This window comes from Uloborus diversus, chromosome 9, assembly GCF_026930045.1.
Source record: "Uloborus diversus isolate 005 chromosome 9, Udiv.v.3.1, whole genome shotgun sequence".
NCBI classification, from domain to species: Eukaryota; Metazoa; Arthropoda; class Arachnida; order Araneae; family Uloboridae; genus Uloborus; species Uloborus diversus.
The window spans coordinates 79,544,083-79,566,250 of record NC_072739.1 but is presented as its reverse complement, the minus strand read 5'-3'; the positions used below and the strand labels follow the sequence as shown (position 1 = coordinate 79,566,250).

The window sequence follows — 22,168 nt, the reverse complement described above, 5'->3', positions numbered from 1 at the left end:
GAGTGCAGTGAGTATATAAACGTACATCAAACAGTAGAATCTTCCATGAAGTGACTTTCATGATGTATGCTGTTATTTAATTAATGCATGCTGAGTGGTGGTTCAATGCAGCAGAAATTCCTCAAAAAATGGGTAATGCATACAAAAAATTTTCATGAGCAACAGCAACGTGTAGAAATGGGATTGAAACTTTGAAGAAAGATGTCCCGAATTCATGGTTTATCAAAAACAAATGCAAAAATAATTAAACAACTGAATTATTTAAACCATTATGACTTATTTCTGAAGTGAGAGAATGAAAAAGTAAATTAGCAAAGTAAAAAATATATGTATCGGCGCTAAGAGCAACAGTAAGATATCTTAGTGCTATTCCTGGGATTAGATGTCTTAGTGTTGCTCTGAGTCGACCATATATCAAAATTCATTAGAGGAAGAAAAATTCATACTCTTGTTCAGACAGTTTATTCTTCTGTTAATTCAAATTGCTTAATTTTTGTTAAAGATTTTGCTAGCATTGCTGTCACGTCTCTTGCATTTCTTAGTTGGGCTTCAGCAAATTTTTCCAAGCTTTCTTGAAACATTTTGACCCTTTGTCGGTGAAATTTTTTAATCTGAAACACAAAGAAACATAAAGTCAACTTAACACACTTAACGCCATTTTTCAAAAGTTCTGGGTTTACATATTATATGATTTGATTTCTTGGTAAGAGCGATATTTTGATTTTTTTTCTTTTACCTTTATAAGCAACAATTGAAATTTCTTGATATGATCACTTTTAATACAAAATCACGGCTGAAATGAACATTTCGGCTTGCTATCTAATTACATTAAAATTTTTATGTATAATACGCTCATTAAATTGAAAGTCTTGGCTAAGACAAACAAAAATTTCTGACTTCTTGACTTAAAATGTTGGTGGTTGAATACTGTAATTTTCTTTTTTAGAAATTATTCATCCTTTTGTTAGGTGGTAGAAGTCCTAGAGATGGCAGTGTATTTCTTGCATTTCTGCCTTAGCCCTGGCTAATGGGCGGTAACTTACTGAATATACCATTTCAATTTACTCTGAGATAAAACTTCATCTTACATTGTGGATTAACCCATTTCGTGATTGTCGATTATCATTTTCTTTTTTCAATATTTTTTAAAAACATTCATTTATAAGAAATAAGTGATTTTTTTCTAAATGTACTAATAGTTGGATTACAATGTGTGCATTAGTAGTAATGTTTTTTAAATATAGGTAAGCAATTCTTCATTTTTTTACAGTATTACTCATTCACGGCTGTTACGAATAACAACATGGATTTTTGGCATTTCGTATTAACCAAGTTCAACTGTATATTTTAAAACAATGATATAGAAATATTACAAGTAAAACATGCTTACTTATTGTTTGAAACACTATTTAACAAAAATAACTAGAAAAATAATTTTATGAAATTTGAATAAAAACACAATAAAATTAATGTATTTTGAGTAAAGTTTCAATATAATTAATTAAAAAGCCACGCTAAAAGTTGCAAAAAAAAAAAAAAAAAAAAAATCAATTATGTTTAACTACTAATAAGCTAAAATTATGGAAAACACTTGAGCATAGGGATTGCCAAAATTAAGTTTCATCATGCTTTTTGACAAGATAACTTTGTTACCAACAGGAACATACATGTGCATAACAAACTACAGACGTTTCGATGTTTTGATATATAGACCCCCATCGAATTAATACAAATCTGGAACTATCAAACTGATTTTAAGAAACCACCCCGATGTTAACTGATGCCTAGTGATTCAATGGAATTCATCACAGCCTGTTGGATTTCCTTGTTTTGGAAGTGATGGATCTCGAGCAACAGATGCATTTTCCAGCATTCATTTTGCACCTTTGGACTTCCGCCTTTCTTCTATGCAGAAATCAACGATATCATGGCGTCATTTCTGAAGTAATAAAGAGGTTAGGCTTTCAAAAACTTGTTTAAATCACCAGATGCTGTTTTTTACCAGGGTGGTTTCTTAAAATCAATTTCTAAGGTATGATAAATGCATTAATGTTGGTTGCACGTACATGGGAAAAGTGAAAAGTTAACATTTTGTATTATCTTTGTTAATTTTTGGTAATACAGCTCATGACGCTTCCTAGTGAAAGAGTGTGACAAAACTTACTGTCGGAACGTCCCCTCGTTCATTAAATCATTTTCTTCTTCTCTTTTTTTTTTTGAAAATGTAGTTCATAGTTTTTCTTTCTTACATTCAATGACTTTTTTTTTTATAAGTCAATAATTTAAAACTCATATTCTATTTTCTTTTCAAATATAACTTTTAACAGTACAAAATAAATAAATAAAATAGATAAATATGTTTCTTAAAAAAAGGGGAAGAGATAATGTACCTATGATCTGTGTAATTTTGAAGAAAATAATTCATATGGTACTTGCCATTTAACAGTTCTGCAGCAAAATAAATTGGCATAAATAAAATTTTGATTCTAAGGGTGTATTTTTGCTATTAATACGATTAAAATTATTTTGTGTTTAAAATCTCAATAAAAGAGGCACATAACTGTGCATCATTGAAATTTAAAAGCTTTTTTCCAATGATGTCAAACTGAAACATTGCACAGTGCAAAGGTCAGACTGAAGGAATTACAAACAACAAATATCAGCACAGAATGAATGCACATGCTTCAGAATGAACTGATGCCATTAATAAGCTAAAAGTTAAATTAATGGCAGAGTAGTACTGCTGCCTGACAACCTCAGGGCATCAGAATATTCCAATTGGTTCACAAAGACACTGTTGATAATTTTTTTATAAGCGTTAATTTAAACTCTTTTTTTTTTCAAAAATTTATAAATTAAATAAATTCTCCTTCTGGGGCATTATAGCCTAAACTGCATTATTTGTGTTGAAGAAGTCTTAGATGCACAACGCCAACAGCTGTGCTCCACGATCTGGAAACTGTTACTAGCAGATACTAGAAAACCAATGATCTAATGAGGAGAAATAGACATCAGCCTAATTTATTTATTTTTTTTATGGTTGACTTCTGTTTTGCTCCGAAGTTCCAATATGCCATCATATTTCATTTATTTATTTATTTTTTTTTGTTGCATTTTGATAGCGTATAATGGCATAGACTGCAGTGGGCAGGTCAAGGCCAGTATTTGCAGAAATGAGTTTTTGAGATATTTGAAGAAACACATTTCGAATTCAACACTAACAATTGGGAAATTAGATGATTTTTTTTCACATTATTTTCAGCAGAAACCAAATAAGCAAGCCAGTACAATAAAGTTAATGTACAATAGATGGAAAAAGTGCAAAGAAAAAAAAAAGAAAAAGAAACATTTAGAGCTACTGCCCTTTACTTGCCCAAGGCAGAAAAGATGCATAAATGTTATTGCTTTAATTTTTACGTGTGTGTAATCTTTTTAAATGAAACAAAGAATATATGTGTGTATGTATGTTCCCTATACAAATCCGCAGTTTACATTGGATCTCGACCAAATTCGGCAGGAAGGTACTTGAGCACCCGAGAAGAGACGTAGGGGGCTTTTCAAATGCCAAAAAAGTACCGAACAGTTTGAATTTTAATTTTAGGACCCGAAAATGGCATTAAATGGCTCTTTCACCCGAAATAATAATCATATTTTCTTGATTAAGATCCCATTCGAAAGCCCGCAAAAAGTATCCCTAAAGTTCATTTCCTTCCTTCGAATTAAAAAAAAAATCACTGGGGGAAAAGTTAAGCATTTTTTAGCCCAATGGGACATCAAAATTAAATAGGAAATTTATCGTTTGCCAACAAGCTCAATTTAAATTAGTGTAAATAAAACCATAGAGAAGAAAGATCTGTGGCCTTTTTTTTTTTTTTGACTGCGAACAAATAAAAATATTTATCTTACTTTGAGATAAAATTTTGCTTTTTGATTTTTTTTCTACTGCCAGCAGAAGATAATCAAGGATTTTAGTTGTATTAACAGAGAGTTGTGTCTAATTTATTTGGGACTTTTAGATTTGCCGTTAACAAAATTTAAGAATCATTATTTTGACCGGAAATTTTACATTATTTTTTGTTTTTCTTTTAATTGAACCCTAATTGTTGAACACGTGTCACTTGACATAACTTTTATTTTTGAGGAGGACCGTGCAAAGCCGGCGACGCAGCTAGTAACAATAATAAATTAAAACTAACTTCTTGCCTAGCAACATCAGAACAATCTTCAAATGCTTTTTCAGCAGCTAGTTTAGCATCTTCAGCCTAAAAATAAATTTATTTGAATCACAAACTTAAGTCAGCCAAACAAACTTTTCATTATAATATGTTTAAAGACAAAGAAAAAAAGAACTTACAGCTTGTTTTTTCTGAGGCTTTGCTTTGTCTAATGCTTTATTGGCATTTTCATACTCAACAAGCAAACAGGTTCGCTGCAATAACATTTCCTATGGGGAAAAAAAGAGTTCAAATATGTCAATTTGAAAGTGTACTTAATGTTTTTTTATTTGCCTAAATGGAAAAGTATGTTTAAATATGTGAGCTATAATTAAATTGAGAATTAATTTTTCATTATTATTAAGTCAATGTGTAAATTAAATCAAAATCATTGGAAGCATATTGTGCAATTTTAGTTTTTCAGGGATTTATTTTTAAAGAAATATGCAGAGTTAAAACAATTGGCGCACTTCAACACAGTAGTAATTACTAGATTGTCTCTAAGACAACTAATATTTTAAAAATAGATAATGTCTTTGAATAACATAGTCAAGCTTTATGAATAACTCTTAAATTCAATTAAAAAGTATTCAATACAGCATAAACAACGGCCAAACACATAGCAATCAAATGTTTAAAGTTACATTAAAACATGCTTTTATATCTTGACATTGAATCTATTTATCTTAAATGTAAGTAATTGACATCATATAAACAGGGATCGTACGGTTTTACTTTTTGATTTTTGTTCCTACTTTTCCCTATATTTTTAAAGTAGTCCTACCATTTCACACACATTTTCCTTATTTTTTGGTTATTTTATTACTTGAGACAAGCATTTTTTAAAAATCCTTACTTTTCTCTTTTACAGTTCTAGTGATCATGGGTCGGCACCATATGAGAGGTGACCATACCTTTAACATGTTGTTTTAATTGTTTGCTGTTGACTAGTGCAACAGATCAGAAAAATTGAAGCATAAACAATCCAAAGGTTTAAATGAAAAGTGAAACAGTATAGTTCTGGTAGGGCAGTTTACAAGGAACTTATAAACTTCAACTCATACAAGTTAACATAAAGTTTAATTGCAGTCTCAGAATGTGATAATCGGGCTATCTGGTACACTACATGTATTTCTGCCTTAGGGGCGGTAACTTACTGCTAAATATTGGTAAAGTAATAACTTAGTTTTGCTGTCAATAATTAGTTTTAGAAAAGTATTCAAAATTATTTCAATATTAAATACATTGCTCTTGAATAGTTGCTCACAATTTACACATAAAAGATATCTGATAGGTATGTTGTAGACAGTAGTAAACCTGAAATTTTAAGTACAGTTTTTTTTTAATTTGGTGATTATTTTTAAATGCTAATTGAAATTGTTTAAGTTTCTCATTATACTTTTATTGTAGCTCAGTGACTTAAGATTGTGGAAAGCTAGTTTGAATCACTTCAGCTGTAAGAAGGTCATTCCCAAGCCTATTCCTTATTAGACATTTTATATGCACTGATCTCATAAACCCTTCAATTTTAAAGTTACTTTAATAGAAGCAAGAAAAGTTATAGTTGAGCAGCTATTACAGCAACATTTAGTTGCCATAAATTTGTTGAAATGTGGTAAGACACCTGCAATACAAAAGTAAACTTTCATTGTTGCATGAATGTTATGAAAAATTACTTCACAGAACAATAAACTCTGGTTAATCTACAGGTAGATTTAAACACAGATAAATTGCGCATAGTAGTTTATCCGTGTTTTTCATGATCTTTTAACAGATAATACCTAATCAAAAATATCTGTTTTCCGACAAAAGCTTAAGTAAATAAAGGAAAAAAAATAAAATATTTTAACAATTCTAATACAAACCAGACATTTTTAATAATGAATTAAAATGTTAAGAACTTACTCTTTCAGCCTCAATATATCTAGTATAAAGTGAAAGGTATGCTCCTAATGAATTTTCATCATTATAGGAAAGAACTTGCAAGCCATGCTAAAAATCAAAATACAATTATAATATGCTTAATCTATCATAGTAAAAACATTTTTAAACAACCATGTTTAAAGCTTCAGTTTTTAATATATATATATATGAATTGAAACCTATTTACTTTCAAATGGGTCTGTGTAAGGGGGGGATGTACTTTTCAGAGTGGGTGGGGGAAGGGGGGGGAGGATACTTTAAAAAAATGAAGTTTTATTTTAATTTCACAAAAAAATAGCACAAAATCTTTATGAAACAAACTTTGACTAAATGAAAACAAGAATAGTGGAAAATGTATTTGAAACATAAAACAATACATACTCTAGAATCTTCCAATGCTTCAGAAAATAAACTACATAGTCTAAAAGAAAAAAAAAAAAAAAAACATATAATACCAAATTTATGTCATATTATTTTATTTTGCATATTTGTTGCACTTTTTTATTTTATCAGTCAGAAAGCTGTTCATAATATTCCTAAAACTGCATTTAAGATAACTTGAATGTCATAAATTATTGGATTTCTGGATGTTATGAGTGGTTAAATTCCCAGTACCTAAGATATTGGGTTCAATAAATAGGTATTTCTTCAATTTAAGAACTATATGCTTTTGGTGGTGGCAAATTTTAGCTCTGTCTTGCACAAACAATCTTATGCATATTTACTGGTTTCTTAGTTTATTACTATGCCATAACAAATTATAACTTGTGAATATTTATTTTAAAATTATAATTGTAAGTTTATGTAGTAAAAAAAATGAAATGCCGAATTTGATTGTGGCTAAATTTAAGCATTTGTTTATAGTAAAATATTACATGGAAACAAAAGACTTTAAGGAAAAAACCTACTTATTAACTTTTTTATGAGTGTGGTCTGTTTCAGCATGTTTTTTCAGCATGCCAGAATTTTTTTTTGAGGAGAGGTTGGTTAATAAAAATTCATATAGGTCTATATGCTATCATATTAAGATTGGCTACATTACATGAAGTCAAAGGCTTTGTGTACTCCCCCCTTCCATAATCTTATGATTATTCCTCAGGTTGCCTCTCTAAATTCAATCCTGTCTACAACTATGCTTGCATTCCAAAGCATGAAAAATACAATGGTTATTGATAAAACACTGCTTTAAATATGAAATAGCTCTTTTCATTCTTAATTTAGCCTTGCAATCTTGAAACTCAATCAAATAAATATACTCCCAAAAACAAATACAAATGTGATGACCATCAACAGGCTCTGGGCCCATCTAGGCTGGCCCTAGTCAATTTATTAGTCTCCAATGAAGATCAAAACCCCTCTTAAAACTATCCACCCCCTTGCTCATTATCGCCTCTTCCGGTAAGCTGTTCCAAGTGCCCACGCGACCCTATTACAGTAGTACTTTTTCCTAATTTCCAGGTTAGCCTGAGATTTATCCTGACTTTTCTCCATCAACACTAGTTTCCTTTTGGTGCTAGAATGTTATTCTCCATCTATGTATTATATATTTACTACATGCATAAATATATGTATATATTATAACTTGCAATTATGAAAATCTGTGCACTTCAAATAAGATAAATTTACTGAAAATAATTTTACAGCTATAAGTTTTCAACATAAAAGGCATACCTTGAACCCAGTTTAGCCATATTTTGGGCAGAACCTTGACTGAGTGTTAAAGCAGTAGCTAAATGGCCAAGCACACCACACAGTCCTATTTAAATTTGAAATAGAAAAAAAAAAGAGCATATATGTTTAAAAACATGCAAAGAAGTGTTTTGAATGTAAAAAAATATATACTGAAAATTTATTGAATTATTTTATTCATTTATTTTTGACCTTTTTGTTTTTAGAAATCTTTTTAAGATGCATTTAGCTTTCTTTTATGTATTTTTCTTCTTTCTTTCACTTTTACGAGAAAGCAGGCTAAAAACGAATAATGTAAATAATAATTTCTAGGATGAAAAAAATTATTAACGGTGTGCAAAAATTTATACTTTGAAAGATGCTCAGTACCAAAAAAGAGCATTTTGGGACAAGTTTTAGTAACGTGAAAATGCAGAACAGTAAAAAAAGGAAATTAAAAAATTTCAGTATTACACTTCGAACTAACTAAAACTAGTCTGCCACATGAAAAGTAAAACCATTAAAATATACTTTTATCAGTGAAACTGGCGTACATCCCACATCATTAAACCAGTTTAGAATTTTTCTTTTTACCAATACCGTACCGATTACAAACCTAAGCACCAATTAACAGACACCGGCCCATGACCGTTTCCATTTTAATTTCTAATTTTTCACACCAATGCTGAATTAGCAGTGTGTCAAGCCAATCCGGCTTAATAACAACGGTGTGAAGATTTGCTATAGGAAAATTTTCAAACACACACTGATCATACGTAAAGAAGGACCTTCACTTCTTCCAAACCATGAGGAATTGCACATTTTATATTAGCTCTGGATGAAAAATATAATGATGAACAAAGTTGAGCCTTTGATCACTCACGGAAAAAAAAAAAGAGCATTGGGGCGGGGGGGGGGGGGGGTATGGGAGGGAGTTAATGGTAAAGTAGCAACAAATTACTGCCACATGTTTTCATGTTACAAGGAACTGCTTTTTAAATGTAAGAAGTGAGCTTGTGCATGGAACACACACACACAAATGACTTTGCTTCCATAAGCTCAGATCTTTTTGGATTGAAATGATAGGCTCATTGTAATAACAAAACGCATGTTTGCAATACTTATTGCTATCTTACACTTTTAACACTTTTTTCTTTTGATAATATCTTGCTAATGCCAGAATTTATTAGTAAGTATCTTGCATAATATAGAGTGAAATCCTGTTACAATTAATACCAATACAAGGAAATACACGCTTCAACAAAATAAAATATTCAGTCCCAAATTAATTATTATTACATTGCTTAAATTCCATTACAAGAACAAAATTTGTAGTTCCCTTGAAGTTTGTTGCAATGATATTTCACTGCATATAATTAAATCTTGTATATATTTCGTAAAACTTAAACAAGTAAGTTTAAGTAAATTTAAAAAAAACCTTGTTTTACATCATGATGTATCGCAACATCCTGATGTAAGGTTAGCGATGCATCACGAATTAGAAATTTCTACATTGCTCATTCCTAAAACAAAGTTAAGAAAAACTAACAAGCTAATAAAAAAAAATTTCGGTATTTTCCGTGATAATTCAAGAAACACAAATGAATTAAGTATGCACATCATTTATACATTAACTAAAAACAATTACTACATTTTAAGTAATTGCAATAAAATAACACTAAAAAAAGAAGTGTAAAAGACAGAAAAATCAATGCTTCATGAAAAGAGGTCCCAACTTACTTTGCTGGGAATATACAATGGAATTGAAGGCCTGAAAAATTTAAAAAAAAATTATTATTGGTGTAGATTGATAACATTAATATTTTTTTACTACACTCATAATAATGTCAGTTAAGTCAGTAAGTGCATGTGAATCGCAACATATGAGCTAAAACATAACATTTTATATGGAAAATTATCGCAAATTATTATTGAAAAGGAAAAATGTATAAACAATATTTACTGCTACTTAACATCAGAAAATCCTTTTTTTTTTACATTTTAATTTCTTTTTTCTTTTGTTTTTGTTTGTGTTTAATAAGAAGTTTTTCTGCATACCTATGATTTACTACTTACTTATCTTACTACTAAAAATATATATGCAGACACATACTTCATTTCAAACAATCTTTAGGGGACATTCAAGTGATTTTATTAATCCAAGGGTTCTCAACACCATACTTGATGACACGGGATACTTTGTTATTTGTAGCTTTTACTATATTATGACTGACATCTTTGAAAAACATTTTACAAACATGGATGTCATAAAATACTAAATTAGTTTAGTGTCAGAACTTCCAAATAATTTCAAACATTTATTTGCTTTTAATTTGAAATCAACTGATTTCCGTAGCAACTATCGAAATTCCATGGCAGCAAGAAAGGAATGTAACAAGGGCAAAAGCCACAGGCTACTTCTGAACTATCATTCAAAAGTAGCCACTAGAAGAAATATGTTCTACGTAGGCATTTCCTTTCATGCCATTTTTGAAAGAAACACAAATAGTAGAGGATACTTTGAAGAAGAAGAAAAACAGGAGATTTTTAAATAAAAAAAAACCACATGCAAGAGAAAAAACAGTTTGATTTTACTTTGAAAATATTTTGAGATTAACTTTTAAAATTACGTTTTATTTCATTTAGCATTTAACTTCATGACGTTTGAAAATTTGTACTCAATGATTACAGAATTTTGTTTAACCATTTCCAAATTAAGGTTAAACTGAAAATAAATTTTATTTACTAGCTTATCAATAAACAAAAATAAAAAAGAAAAAAAAATCAGTTCTGAACACATATGCAAAAATATTGCATTCCTTAATAAGTACGAAAAAGGAAAGTAACAAGAACTTTTTGATGAATAAAATAATTTCAGAAATGTATTTTAATCTGGCCATGATGAATAATGTCAATAATTACTGACACAACAGTACTTTTGGGTAAATTACCCCTGATTTGGGGAAGTTTTTTTTAAATAATTTTTTACTGTCGATTTCTGGAGGGTTTGTAGCAGTTTTTTTTTTAAATAGCTAAATAAAAAAAAAAGAAGAAGAAAATCATATTTAAGAGGGACATCCTAGAAAAGCAGAAACCTCGCCGGAAAAACAGCAGGTTCAGAAACCATTTTTAAATTTTTCGCAGAATATTAAACTATGTTGAAATGGTCAAGAAACTTCTCAAACAATGAAAGGGAATGATACTAAGGGAACTAATCAACTAAAATGATAGTTAAAAAGTTATACTGAGCTAAATAAGTTTTAGTGTATTAAAGGGATTTATATTTAAAAAATATACAGTGAAGCACCATTTATACGTTTCCCTTTATACTTTTTTAAATTGGTCCCTTCAGAGTCTAATACACATAAACCTATACCTATTATGCATTTTTTCATACTGTCCCTCCAAAAACATATAAATGGTGCTTCACTGTATATATTTAAGATTCTACTGTTAAAAGACATAAAGAGCAAAACATTATTTAAACCATTTTAACATTCACTTGAACAGAATTTGAGTATATAAGTATATTTTAGATTTTACCTCACTGGTTTCTTTGATTTGTACACTATATTTAGTTATCCAATCTCTCTCTTTTTGAAAAAATTCTTCACAATCCTGTAAGTACACATTATAACACATCATAGAAAACTTATCTGAATTATTTATGAACAAACACATTTTTGGATACATTTATCAGTAGTGAAAATGAGACAATTTATTTCTAAACAAAAAAAAGTCAAACACAGACAGTATAATTATAAAACTTCAATACCCAGCAGTATATTCATATTTCTACAGCGATTCACAGCATCTTTTTTAAATTCTAACTCAGAAAGATGTACATATACTGTAACAATAGAGCTTAAAATCAGTTTAGAAGTTATTTGGCTTTATTTTTAATTTGTAATAAGATTTCAAAATTTTAATAATAACAATAATACCAATAATATTATTGGTATTATTGTTAAATATTATTGTTATTAATAATAACAATAATATTTTAACAATAAAAAAAAATTATGTTTAAAGACAGTTTATGGTCATGCACTAAAAAAAAATCTTTACAGTTTATGAATTCCAAATATTTTATAATATTTTCTAGATTATTTTTGTCCGAATGTTGAAATAAATACTTGTACATTAATTTTAATGAGAAAACTTCAGTCTAATCCTACAACATAAAATTGTGCAAGTAAAGAACAAAGTTTTCACAGAAGTTTAAAAATATACTCCTAGATATTGCAAGCTAAAAAAATAAAATTGTAGTATCTATTTTCTTTCAACTCAGCCTGAAAAAATTGATATTTCCGAAAAGCTATTAAAATTATTGAAAAAGTTATAGACTGTTTATAGATTGTATAGGAATGTCTTTGTTGTCATGTGACTGTAATATTTCAAATTCATTCAGAATTTTATTTTATATAACTGCAATATTTAAGTATGCCTCGATACAAATACAAAAGTGATAACAAGCAACAGGCTCTGGGCCCAGCTAGACTGGTCTGAGTTAATTTATTAATCCCCAGTGAGAATCAATGGCTTTCTTAGTGCTATCCACCCCCTTGCTCATTAGTTCCTTCTGGTAAGCTGTTCGTGTTTACAACTATGAGTGGGTCTAATTGACCATCTGGGCATAGATTTTACAACTAAATGCTTTTTTTTTTTCAGTGGGAGGTGTCCCCATTTGTTGACACTACCCATCTAGAGCAGGAAAAAATCATGTTTATCCATTCAAAAATGAATTTCAATCTTTTACAATATTGTAATTAAGAAAAATGGTTCACTGTTTCAGTACAAATTAAAACATTTAAAATTTTACAAAAATTCCTACTTTTTGTTCAAAAATTGGGACATTTGAACAAGAAATTGAGGCATCAGAAAAAGCCATTTTTATAATGCTACTATCTATGGTCTCCCATTAAAGAGAAGAAAATACTTCCTCTGCAGCAATTTTTGTGGTTTTAAAGAGAATAATTTTTTTCTAAGAAAATTTTAACTGGTGTCCTCTTTGTGACTACCTCGCCGGAAGGGTTAAAACAATGATCTCTTGTCCTGCATTTCGAGCAAAAATTTAGTCCATCAAAATCCTTCATTTTCATAAATTTAAAAAACTGAATAATGTCCCCTCTGGCTCTCCTTTGCACCCTTACATATCAACCCTGTTCAGCCTGGTATCTAAATCTGAAAGTCCTTTTGCAATCCTAGTAGCCTACTTTTGAACTCTTTCTTAAAAAAAATCTTTCTTGAGATAAGAAGACCAAAACTGAACATACTCCAAATCAGGTCTTACTAACCTTCATAAAAATTAGGTCTATCATCTTTATTCCTCGTAAATAAACTTTCTATGTAAATGTTTGAAACTATTCAATGCTTCAGTTTCTACTGAGTTCAATTGCTATAATTTAATCTATAGGAATATTTTCTCCTACAATGAAATTTAAACACAAAGACTTTACATGTAGTGTAGTTTTATAAAGCAGTTAGGAAAGTTTAATGTGCTTTAAATGAATGGCACCATGCACCTCTTCTTACAAGCAAAAGTCATATTAATATTTTTCTGTGATTAGAAACAATTTAAATGCAAAATCTACACACAAAATACAGTACCCGCCACTAATAAAATCACTGGATAATAAAATCAGCTGCTTTTTAAAATCAAATCTGGAAGAACAGAATCATTGCAATACCAAAACATGTTAAATTTTTCTTGTAATAAAATCACTATCACCATTTTATAAAATCAAACTTGTGGACACCATAGGTAAAAAATTGTTAAAGAAGCACCAAGAAATGAAGGAATCGGTCTCAGAAGATGAGGAAATCTCAGAGTCAAATTTGCCTCTTCAGTAGATGTCAGAAAAGCTTTTGATAATGTAAGATGCACTTTAGAGCAAGGAGGAAAATATAATGTTGTACGTTACAAAACACTTTGTAAACTCTCAAACGATATTGAATCTTTGCTCTCCTAATTCTGTTAAGCAAACAACAATACGCCTATACTGCCATGTGCAGGTAAAGGGTAGTAATTGTAAATCTTAAATTTTTTTGCACTTTTGTCATCTATTGTACGTTATCTTTATTGTACAAGCTTGCTTATTTGGTTTCCGCTGAAAAAAAGCACGATAAAGACATCTAATTCCAACATTTCCCTACTGTTAGCATTGAATCCAAAATGCGTTTCTTCAAATATCTTAAAAACTCAATTCTACAGATACTGCTGTTTACCTGCACATGGCAGTATACTGTAAGATCCTTGTGCAAATAACAAAAAAATGTACTTTGTGTTTAGTTAAAGTGATAACTATTTTGAAATACTTAAAACAGAAATAAATGAAGTAAATGAATTCATTTTTAGAGTATTTAAACTTCAAAACCTTTCATTTTTTTAAATGTAGATGTATGCCGGTTAATGAAATCAGCAGCTTTATAAAATCAAATGTCCTCAGAACGAATGTGATCTTAATAAGCCACGGGTACTGTAATATATATTGCATTTAATAAAAGAAATTGCAGAATAATAGTGAAAGAAGCAGAAGCAAGCACAGTTCTTTTGCATTTATCACATTGTTGCAATGGGACTATGAAATCAAGGACCCACCAAAATGCTGGAAGCTGAAGCTTTACACACGCATAGAAGTCAGACAAAGGATGGTAATGTTTGAAAAATTAGAAATAAATAACCATACAACCATGGAAAATAAGCAACCATGAAAGAGGCACACAGCCAAAATACAAGCATGCAAAAGTTAATATCATGCATCAACATTTTAACAATTTACCATATTTATTACATCCTTCTGACCATCAAAAGTTGTGACTTGGTACAAATGGCAGAGTGGTCTTCCATTATTAGTCTAGCTATGGTCTGGAATTATTCATTTTCAAAGGTGACACCAGCCTAGCAAAGTATAAAGAGAGATCAGATTTAACTACCGTATACACATTATGTTCTTTTAGAACACAAAGAGAAATCTAAAATACCCATCTGCTAGAATCCATTTAAAAATCTTTCTAGTTAGTCTGTTCTTAGTAATTATTTATCAGCTTCCAAAATATTGGAGGGTTCAAAAAAAATATAAACACTTCAACTAAAAAATGTATAGCTTCAATTTTGATTTCACACTCACCCGATGGGTACTTTTCCTTCCTTCAAAAGATTCAGATATTCTTGAGAAAATACCTCGTTTAACTTTAGCTCTAGGTGGAGGCTGAAAATTATTAAGTTCGAATTACAAAAATTTTTTCAACATTAAAATCAAAAAGAAACACAGAAGTTTGACCTAAGTTCATTATATATTTTTTATAAGACTTACTTCTTTCTCAGTTAAAAATTTTTCTAATGCTTCATCTTTCCCAAATAAGCAATGAGAAAGTAGAAGACGTAAATACCTGAAAAGAGATTGATTTGCAATATAATCTAAACAGTTAAAACTATCATAGAAGTTTTAAAAATTTGGGGGGAGGGATTACATATATAGATAGATACATAACTTGTAAATTTTAGGTTTTAAATGCATCTCCTACACTTAAATTAGACTTTACTAAATACATTTGGGTATTTTAAGTCTCTTAATTTAAACTCTTTATGATAATAATAAGGGTCCGACAAAGCTTGGGTGCCAGTTCGGCAAGGCAACTAAAAAAAAACCTAGAGGCAATTAATTTTTTCAAAATCAGAATTTTTCAGAAGCCATATTACACTGAAATAATTTGTCTGGCACATCAAATTTTTCCTGGCTCTTAAGAATTTAGTATCTGTTACTCTCTGATCATAATCACTCTAAAATGCTCGAATAAAGCTAACTGCTTTATGTAATCCACAAAATCAAAGAGGGAGAATAATTTCTGCATTATTTTGCATTCGCCTATGTGATTTACTTAAAAAAAAATAACTAAATCCAAATGCTTGATGATCAAAAATAATTTTAAAAGAATAAAAGAATGTCCTAAGCCTAATTTCTTGGGACACACACATTAAGTTGGTTGCATGTTGGGCTAAGCTAGTTGCAATCCTTTTCCAGATGGTAACAGAAACAATTAATATATAAACTTACATTATTATGATTAGTAAATTCTAATTTGTTTTTTGAGAGCTAAAAAATTAGGAAGGAAGTTAAAACAAGGAAGTTCTGTCATAATACAGATATTGAGCAAAATCTCATTCAGAGTGTGCCATTTAGTTTTGGTCTAATTATCTATTTTAAAGAAAGGTTGTATTTTATTAGAAAGGGTTCGAAGGAGCTGTATCAGGTAAGTAAGTAAACTTTTATATTTAGATAATGATTCTAGGCTTAACATTTTTTTGATATTTTCCGTCTTGAGTAAAGCAGATGATTCACTTGTTTTAATTAGTTAAGATGAAATTTTTTGCACAGAAGGTAGAGCCAGTGGTCATGTTAATCTTTTAAAGTTATTCAGAGGAATATTTGGGTTTTAAACCGCTGAAAATGGACAGATTATAAGCAAATAATCAATTCTTACTGTTCCAGTTGTAAACAATCCTTGTTGAACTGGTCTCCAATGAGAGTTTTTGTATCATTTCCTAACTGTTTTTTAGATTTTGCTTCAGCCATTTCTGATGTTATCGCAGGTTTAGGTGGCAATGGAGGAATCTAAAAACGTTTAAAAAGAAATTTATATGAGCAAATATATTGCTGTAATGATTTAACAATAGTATCAAACCTTAGGGATGAAATTGAAGTCACGTTCTTTATGTTTTATAACTCAAACATCAAGTAACAACTATGTTTGTCAACATGAAATTAGTCAAGAAAGTGCTGGTGATGATTTAAAAATTGTTTTAGTAGGGATGCACCAAATATTTGGTTGGTATAGGGTACACTGCCTAATCAGCAGACAAACCAAGTAGTTGGTTTGTCTGTTCCAGCATCACAGGCAAATTTTTGCCTAAATACTAATTAACATGCGTAAATATTACATTTTAAAATAAGCATTGTTATGGCAGTTTAAATTTAAAACAAGTTTTTAATTTGACATCAAATCTTCAGTTCTTATCTGCTAGATGTCAGATTCATTAGCACGAAAAAATACAACGATTTCCTTTTTTAGCGTCAAAGCTAACGTTCATTAAGAAGTATTTCTGGGGACATGAATTGTTTTGCTGATGATGTCAAAGTTATGGGGATTGTAGAAATGAAGAACAAGCAAATCACCTGCAAGAGGATCTAGATCATATTACGGAGTGGGCTGATAAATGGGGTATGGCTGTTAATGTTGGGAAATGTCAAGTGCTACATTTAGGGCATGGAAATAAGTGTACAAGTTATTATTTGTAAGGTTTAGTCATTAGCCAGGCAGAAAAAGTTACTGATCTGGGCGTCTTAATAAGTCAGGATTTAAAGTTTAGTCAACAGTGCAGCATAGCTAGTAACAAAGCCAATAAGATGCTTGGGGTTATCAATAGATCTATTTCAAACAAATCTGAAGAAGTTCTTTCGCCCTTATATAGAAGTTTGGTAAGACCTCATTTGGAGTATGCTGTTCAGTTTTGGTCTCCTTATCTTAAGAAAGATATTAATGTATTGGAAAGGGTTCAAAGGCGGGCTACAAGGCTAATAAATGAACTTTCTCATTTAGACTATGATTCCAGGCTTAGAATGCAGGGCTCCCAACACATTTTAGCTTTAGAAAAGGGTAAAAGAGGACCATTTTCAATCAAAAAGAGGACTAAAGAGGACCAGTTAGGATTAAAAGAGGACTTTGGGAGGACCATTCATTTAAACCCAAGGAAGCACCAAAAGGCAAATTAGCTGCCTGCTGGCTAAACCCGTGAAGATAATTTGTTAATTAACCATAATAATGATTTTTAATGATACAATTCCTTTATCCCCTTCTGCACAACTGATCTTTCTATCCATTGAATAATAATATTATTTACACAAACATTTGGATGGGAGGGAGGGAGGGAGGGGAGGAACTTAGCTCAGCACTTAAGGCAGCCTCCTTAGAACTAAATAGGCGTGATGATACATTTTGAATTGAACCAAGTCTCACTGAAGGATAGATGAAGCTGTAAAGTAAGAAAAACAACGTTAAAAAAAGCACAAATTTGCCAATTACAGCAGATACGTGTTTCGGCGTTACAGGGAACGCCTTTTTCAATGCGAAAAGTAATGAGCTTATGGATGTTGTCGGATGCCTTTTCATCCATAAGCTCATTACTTTTTGCATTGAAAAAGGCGTTCCCTGTAACGCCGAAACACGTATCTGCTGTAATTGGCAAATTTGTACTTTTTTTTAATGTTGTTTTTCTTACTTTAGTGTTCAGCACAAAGGTATTTGTTTATCTTAGATGAAGCTGTGCTTCATCTTTCTTTAGTTTAAAATTATTTTTGTGTTTTTCTGTCTTGTACTGCTTCTTAATAGCATTACATCCCTTCCCAACCGATATGAATTTATCACACACCAAACAGATCTACTGTATTGAAAGTTTTCCTAAAAATGTCTGAAATGCTCAATCACAAGAAGAAGCAGATCACATGAGGCTTAGTTTTGCTATTTTCATATTCAAAGTATATTTTCAAGAATTATAAAACTTACATTAAAAAAAAATACTCCATGAATGAAGGGCCATGAGTGCTTTGAACTTTCATGGGAGGAAAAAACAAATTCTCCCCTTTAGCAGGCATCATGACAATGAAATGATGAACACAAATTCAACTTCATAAAATTACATAATTCAACTGTGTTTCATATACAAACGCTACTTTAAAATGCTATGTGCTCAATTGTTTAAATTTAATGTCCCCCCACCCCACCCACAAAAAAACAGTAATAACCGAAAATAAGCTAACAATAACCAAAATTAAGTTTGGAAAACTGAATAAATTTGAATTAAACAACACAAAAATAATTAATTTTTTAGTTATTTAATAAAAATTAAATCGAGTTAATCTGACGTAGCATGTCAAAATAACTTCTAATTCCCATAAATATAAAAATATCAATAAGATGCAAAACAATTGAAAGCTCAGAGAAGCAAATTTTCACGAACCAAGTTCAATGTCGGCATGTTTCCCATAAAATAAATTTATTTATTTTCTACTAAATTTAAACATAAAACATGCTAGTTTAAGGTGGCATATGGGAAAATAACATTAGACTGGGCAAAATACTTTAATATTTACATGATTCAAAAAGATTGAAATTTCAAACACTAAAAGCAATTTTAGGCAAAGTCCGAGTAAGTTCAATATTACCATGGTTTCCAAAATAATTCCTTCGTTAATTATTGAAATTAAATGAAAAATAAGATAATCTAAAGTAGCATATGTCAAAACAACTTCCAATTGTCAAAAACATCAAAATGTTTACAAGGTGCAAAAGGATTGAAATTTCAAACGGGAGAAGCATTTTTCTGCGAAGTCCGAGTAAGTTCAATGTTACCATGGTTTCCAAAATAATTCATTCGTTAATTATTGAAATTAAACGAAAAATAAGCTAAGCTAAGGTAAGCACATGCTAAAATCACTTTGGATTGTAAAAAGCATCAAAATATTAACAAGATGCAAAAGGATTGAAACCTCAAACATGAAAGCAATTTTTCGCGATAAATCATATCGAATATATATGTTCAGATAATTGCACTAATGAAATATTTTTAAAAGAATTACAAGCACAATCCAATGATTTTTGAAAGAATTCAAGTAATAAAGAAACTTTTCATACTTTTTCAAGGTTTTCAAGCACTTGAAAATGACCTCTCCCCCCCCCCCCCCCCCCAAGAACTTTTCAAGGTTTTTCATGGGCGTACGAACCTTGTTTAACACGCGCTGCGGCGGCGTGTTTGGATGTACAGTAATTTTTAATGAAATGAAAAACTTTTACAATCTGATATTCAAGTAAAAACAATATAAAAGCGGACTAATCGGACCAAAATGTTAAAAAGCTGTCTAAAGCGGACTTCACCATAAAAAACGGACTTTGGCGGGGAAAAGCGGACCATTTGGGAGCCCTGAGAATGCTAAAAATGTACAGTCTTGAGCAAAGAACATGATTCAGTTCCAAGGGGATCCCCCACCACCCCAAGGGGATTTCAGATCCAAGGAGACATGATTCAGTTGCTTAAATTTATTAAAATGAAAGATGTTACAGGCTAAAGTTTACCACTGGAAACAGGACAAGGGGTCATTGCTTTAAGCTATTTAAATCTCAGGCTAACATGGATATTAGGAAAAATTATTATTTTAGCAGAGTTATGGAACATTGGAACAGCTTACCGGAAGAGGTGGTAATGAGCAAGGGAGTAGATAGTTTTAAGAGGGCCATTGATCTTCACTGCAGATTGAAAATTGACTAGGACCAACCTAGCTGGGCTCAGAGCCTGTTGCTAGTCGTCACTTTTGTATTTGTACTTGTATAGCCTTTAGAATAGTGTTAGGAGAGGACATGATTCAGTTGTTTAAATTTATCAATAAAGATGTTAACGGGTTAAATTTTTGCACGGAAAGCAGGAAGAGGGATCATCGTTTTCAGCTATTCAAATCTCAGGCTAATTCAGAAATAAAGAAGTTATTACTTTAGTAGAGTTATTTGCACTTGGAAGAGCTTACCAGAAGAGGCTGTAATGAGTAAGATAGCTTTAAAAAGGCCATTTATCTTCGTTGGGGACTAAAACTAATTATGACCACTCTAGCCGTTGCTAGTTGTCATTTATATTTGTATTTGATTTGGTTAAAATAAAAAATTGGTTCATCTCAGTAGCTACCAACTCCATGACATTGAAATTTATTAATGAAAAAAAGTTATTATTCTTGAAAAAAAAAAAATAATTCACTGGCTGTTAGAAACATGTTACATAACCTTATTAAGTTCCTTATTGACATAAGAATATTCTTCAATATTTTTCTTCAGTACCTATCCATTTTTAAGCGGGGGTTATGCTCCATGGAAATACTGCGTAAACCAAAACCGCGTAAATTAAGACTTAATGTAAGTGTTGAAATATGGTTTATGTTCCATAGATTTAAAAAATACTTCATTCAAGTGATAATGTGTACATGCACCAATACCTAGGCACAACATGCATAAAGGAAACATGAATTAACTTTGTGTGTATAAAAAAAGCTGGTTATGGTAGTCTTTTGACATTTCTCTGTAGTCCTTTGTGATGCATTAACGCATTCATGATCACTCGCGTCACTTCCATGACGAGATCTTCTTTTACTAACAAATCAGAAAGATCATTTGCCATTGGCAAGGAAAGGCTTAAAATTTTCAATGTGAAAGCTTTTGGTTGTGTATCATCCGTGCCTGCAACCTAGTTGGTTTTACTCTCCTTTAACTTCTCTTTAACTCCACTTCTAAAAGCTCTTCTTCCAATGAGTTCTGAATTGCATGCTTTTAATAACTTAACCTCTGGAATGAGCTTTAGAACCAATCCCAAAATATGTCTCCATTGCATGTCCAATTGCATTTTGGCATGCTAATTAGCGAGTGGCCCAAACTCGCTAATTAGCATGCCAAAATGCAATTTATTTTGTGTTATCTGCAATCTCCGAAGCTTGGATTTGAAAGGAGAAATTTTTGTTTGTTTACAATGCCGCATCCGCGTAAAATCAAAACTAATGAGCGTAAAATACAATAAAGGTGTCAAACCTTAAACCATGTATAATCAAATCCGAGGAACAAAAACCGTGTAAAATGAAGGTCTACTGTATGTAAGAAATCCTGACCAGTTGAATTAAAGATACTTAGTAATTATGACTTGGGAAATTTGCCGAGTTAAAATCTGTCTCGCTGCTGTGGGCCAGGGTTAAGAGATTAGCGGGTCATCGTTTAGAGACCCCAGTTTTATATGAATACATTTAGTGACAAAAGTTTGAGAGTAAAAGGAACTTTTAAAATTTAAGTGAGGATTTCTTAAAGTGAGCCAATATAGGATCCGAAATTTGGTGTTCAGAAATGTGGCAGGATCTGAAATTTGGAAATTGATACTACATTTTTTTTTTATTTTAAATAATAACTCAAGAATAATTTGTTTTGAAACATGATCATAAAAGAATGTTATTTTAAGTAGAATACTACACGATTGCTGCAGAAATACTTTAAAATTCAAAGTAAGAAGGTAAAAAATTACAACTTTGTCAAGACGAAAAAATAAATAAATAAATAAATAAATAAATAAAACAATTTACATACAATGAGACCAGGTAGAGGATTTGAAGTCAATAAACAATGTTCAAGCCATTCAAAATCTTCATATTGCCTGTTTATTATATACTGTGTTTGATCAGCTTCCTGGAGAAAAAAAGATCAAGACTGTTTAATCAACAATACAATATTTTAAATTTAACCATAAAACAGTCAAACCTCGTTATCTCATCACGTTTGGGACCGTC

The 22,168-nt window shown here is 30.7% G+C and overlaps 1 protein-coding gene across 1 annotated transcript in view; it reads right to left on the bottom strand.

Annotated features, from left to right (window-relative positions):
- Positions 1-22,168, bottom strand: part of LOC129229554 (sorting nexin-32-like) — a 33,941-nt gene that overhangs the window by 5,352 nt on the left and 6,421 nt on the right. Inside the window, exons 3-14 of the mRNA XM_054863878.1 lie at positions 21,969-22,067; positions 16,290-16,420; positions 15,122-15,197; positions 14,936-15,016; positions 11,349-11,423; positions 9,546-9,576; positions 7,809-7,893; positions 6,519-6,558; positions 6,120-6,206; positions 4,355-4,444; positions 4,197-4,262; positions 447-611 (exon numbers count right to left, since the gene is read on the bottom strand). Coding sequence (XP_054719853.1) covers positions 462-611; positions 4,197-4,262; positions 4,355-4,444; positions 6,120-6,206; positions 6,519-6,558; positions 7,809-7,893; positions 9,546-9,576; positions 11,349-11,423; positions 14,936-15,016; positions 15,122-15,197; positions 16,290-16,420; positions 21,969-22,067 — 1,011 coding nt within the window. The 3' untranslated portion in view covers positions 447-461. The remainder of the gene's footprint in view (positions 1-446; positions 612-4,196; positions 4,263-4,354; positions 4,445-6,119; positions 6,207-6,518; positions 6,559-7,808; positions 7,894-9,545; positions 9,577-11,348; positions 11,424-14,935; positions 15,017-15,121; positions 15,198-16,289; positions 16,421-21,968; positions 22,068-22,168) is intronic.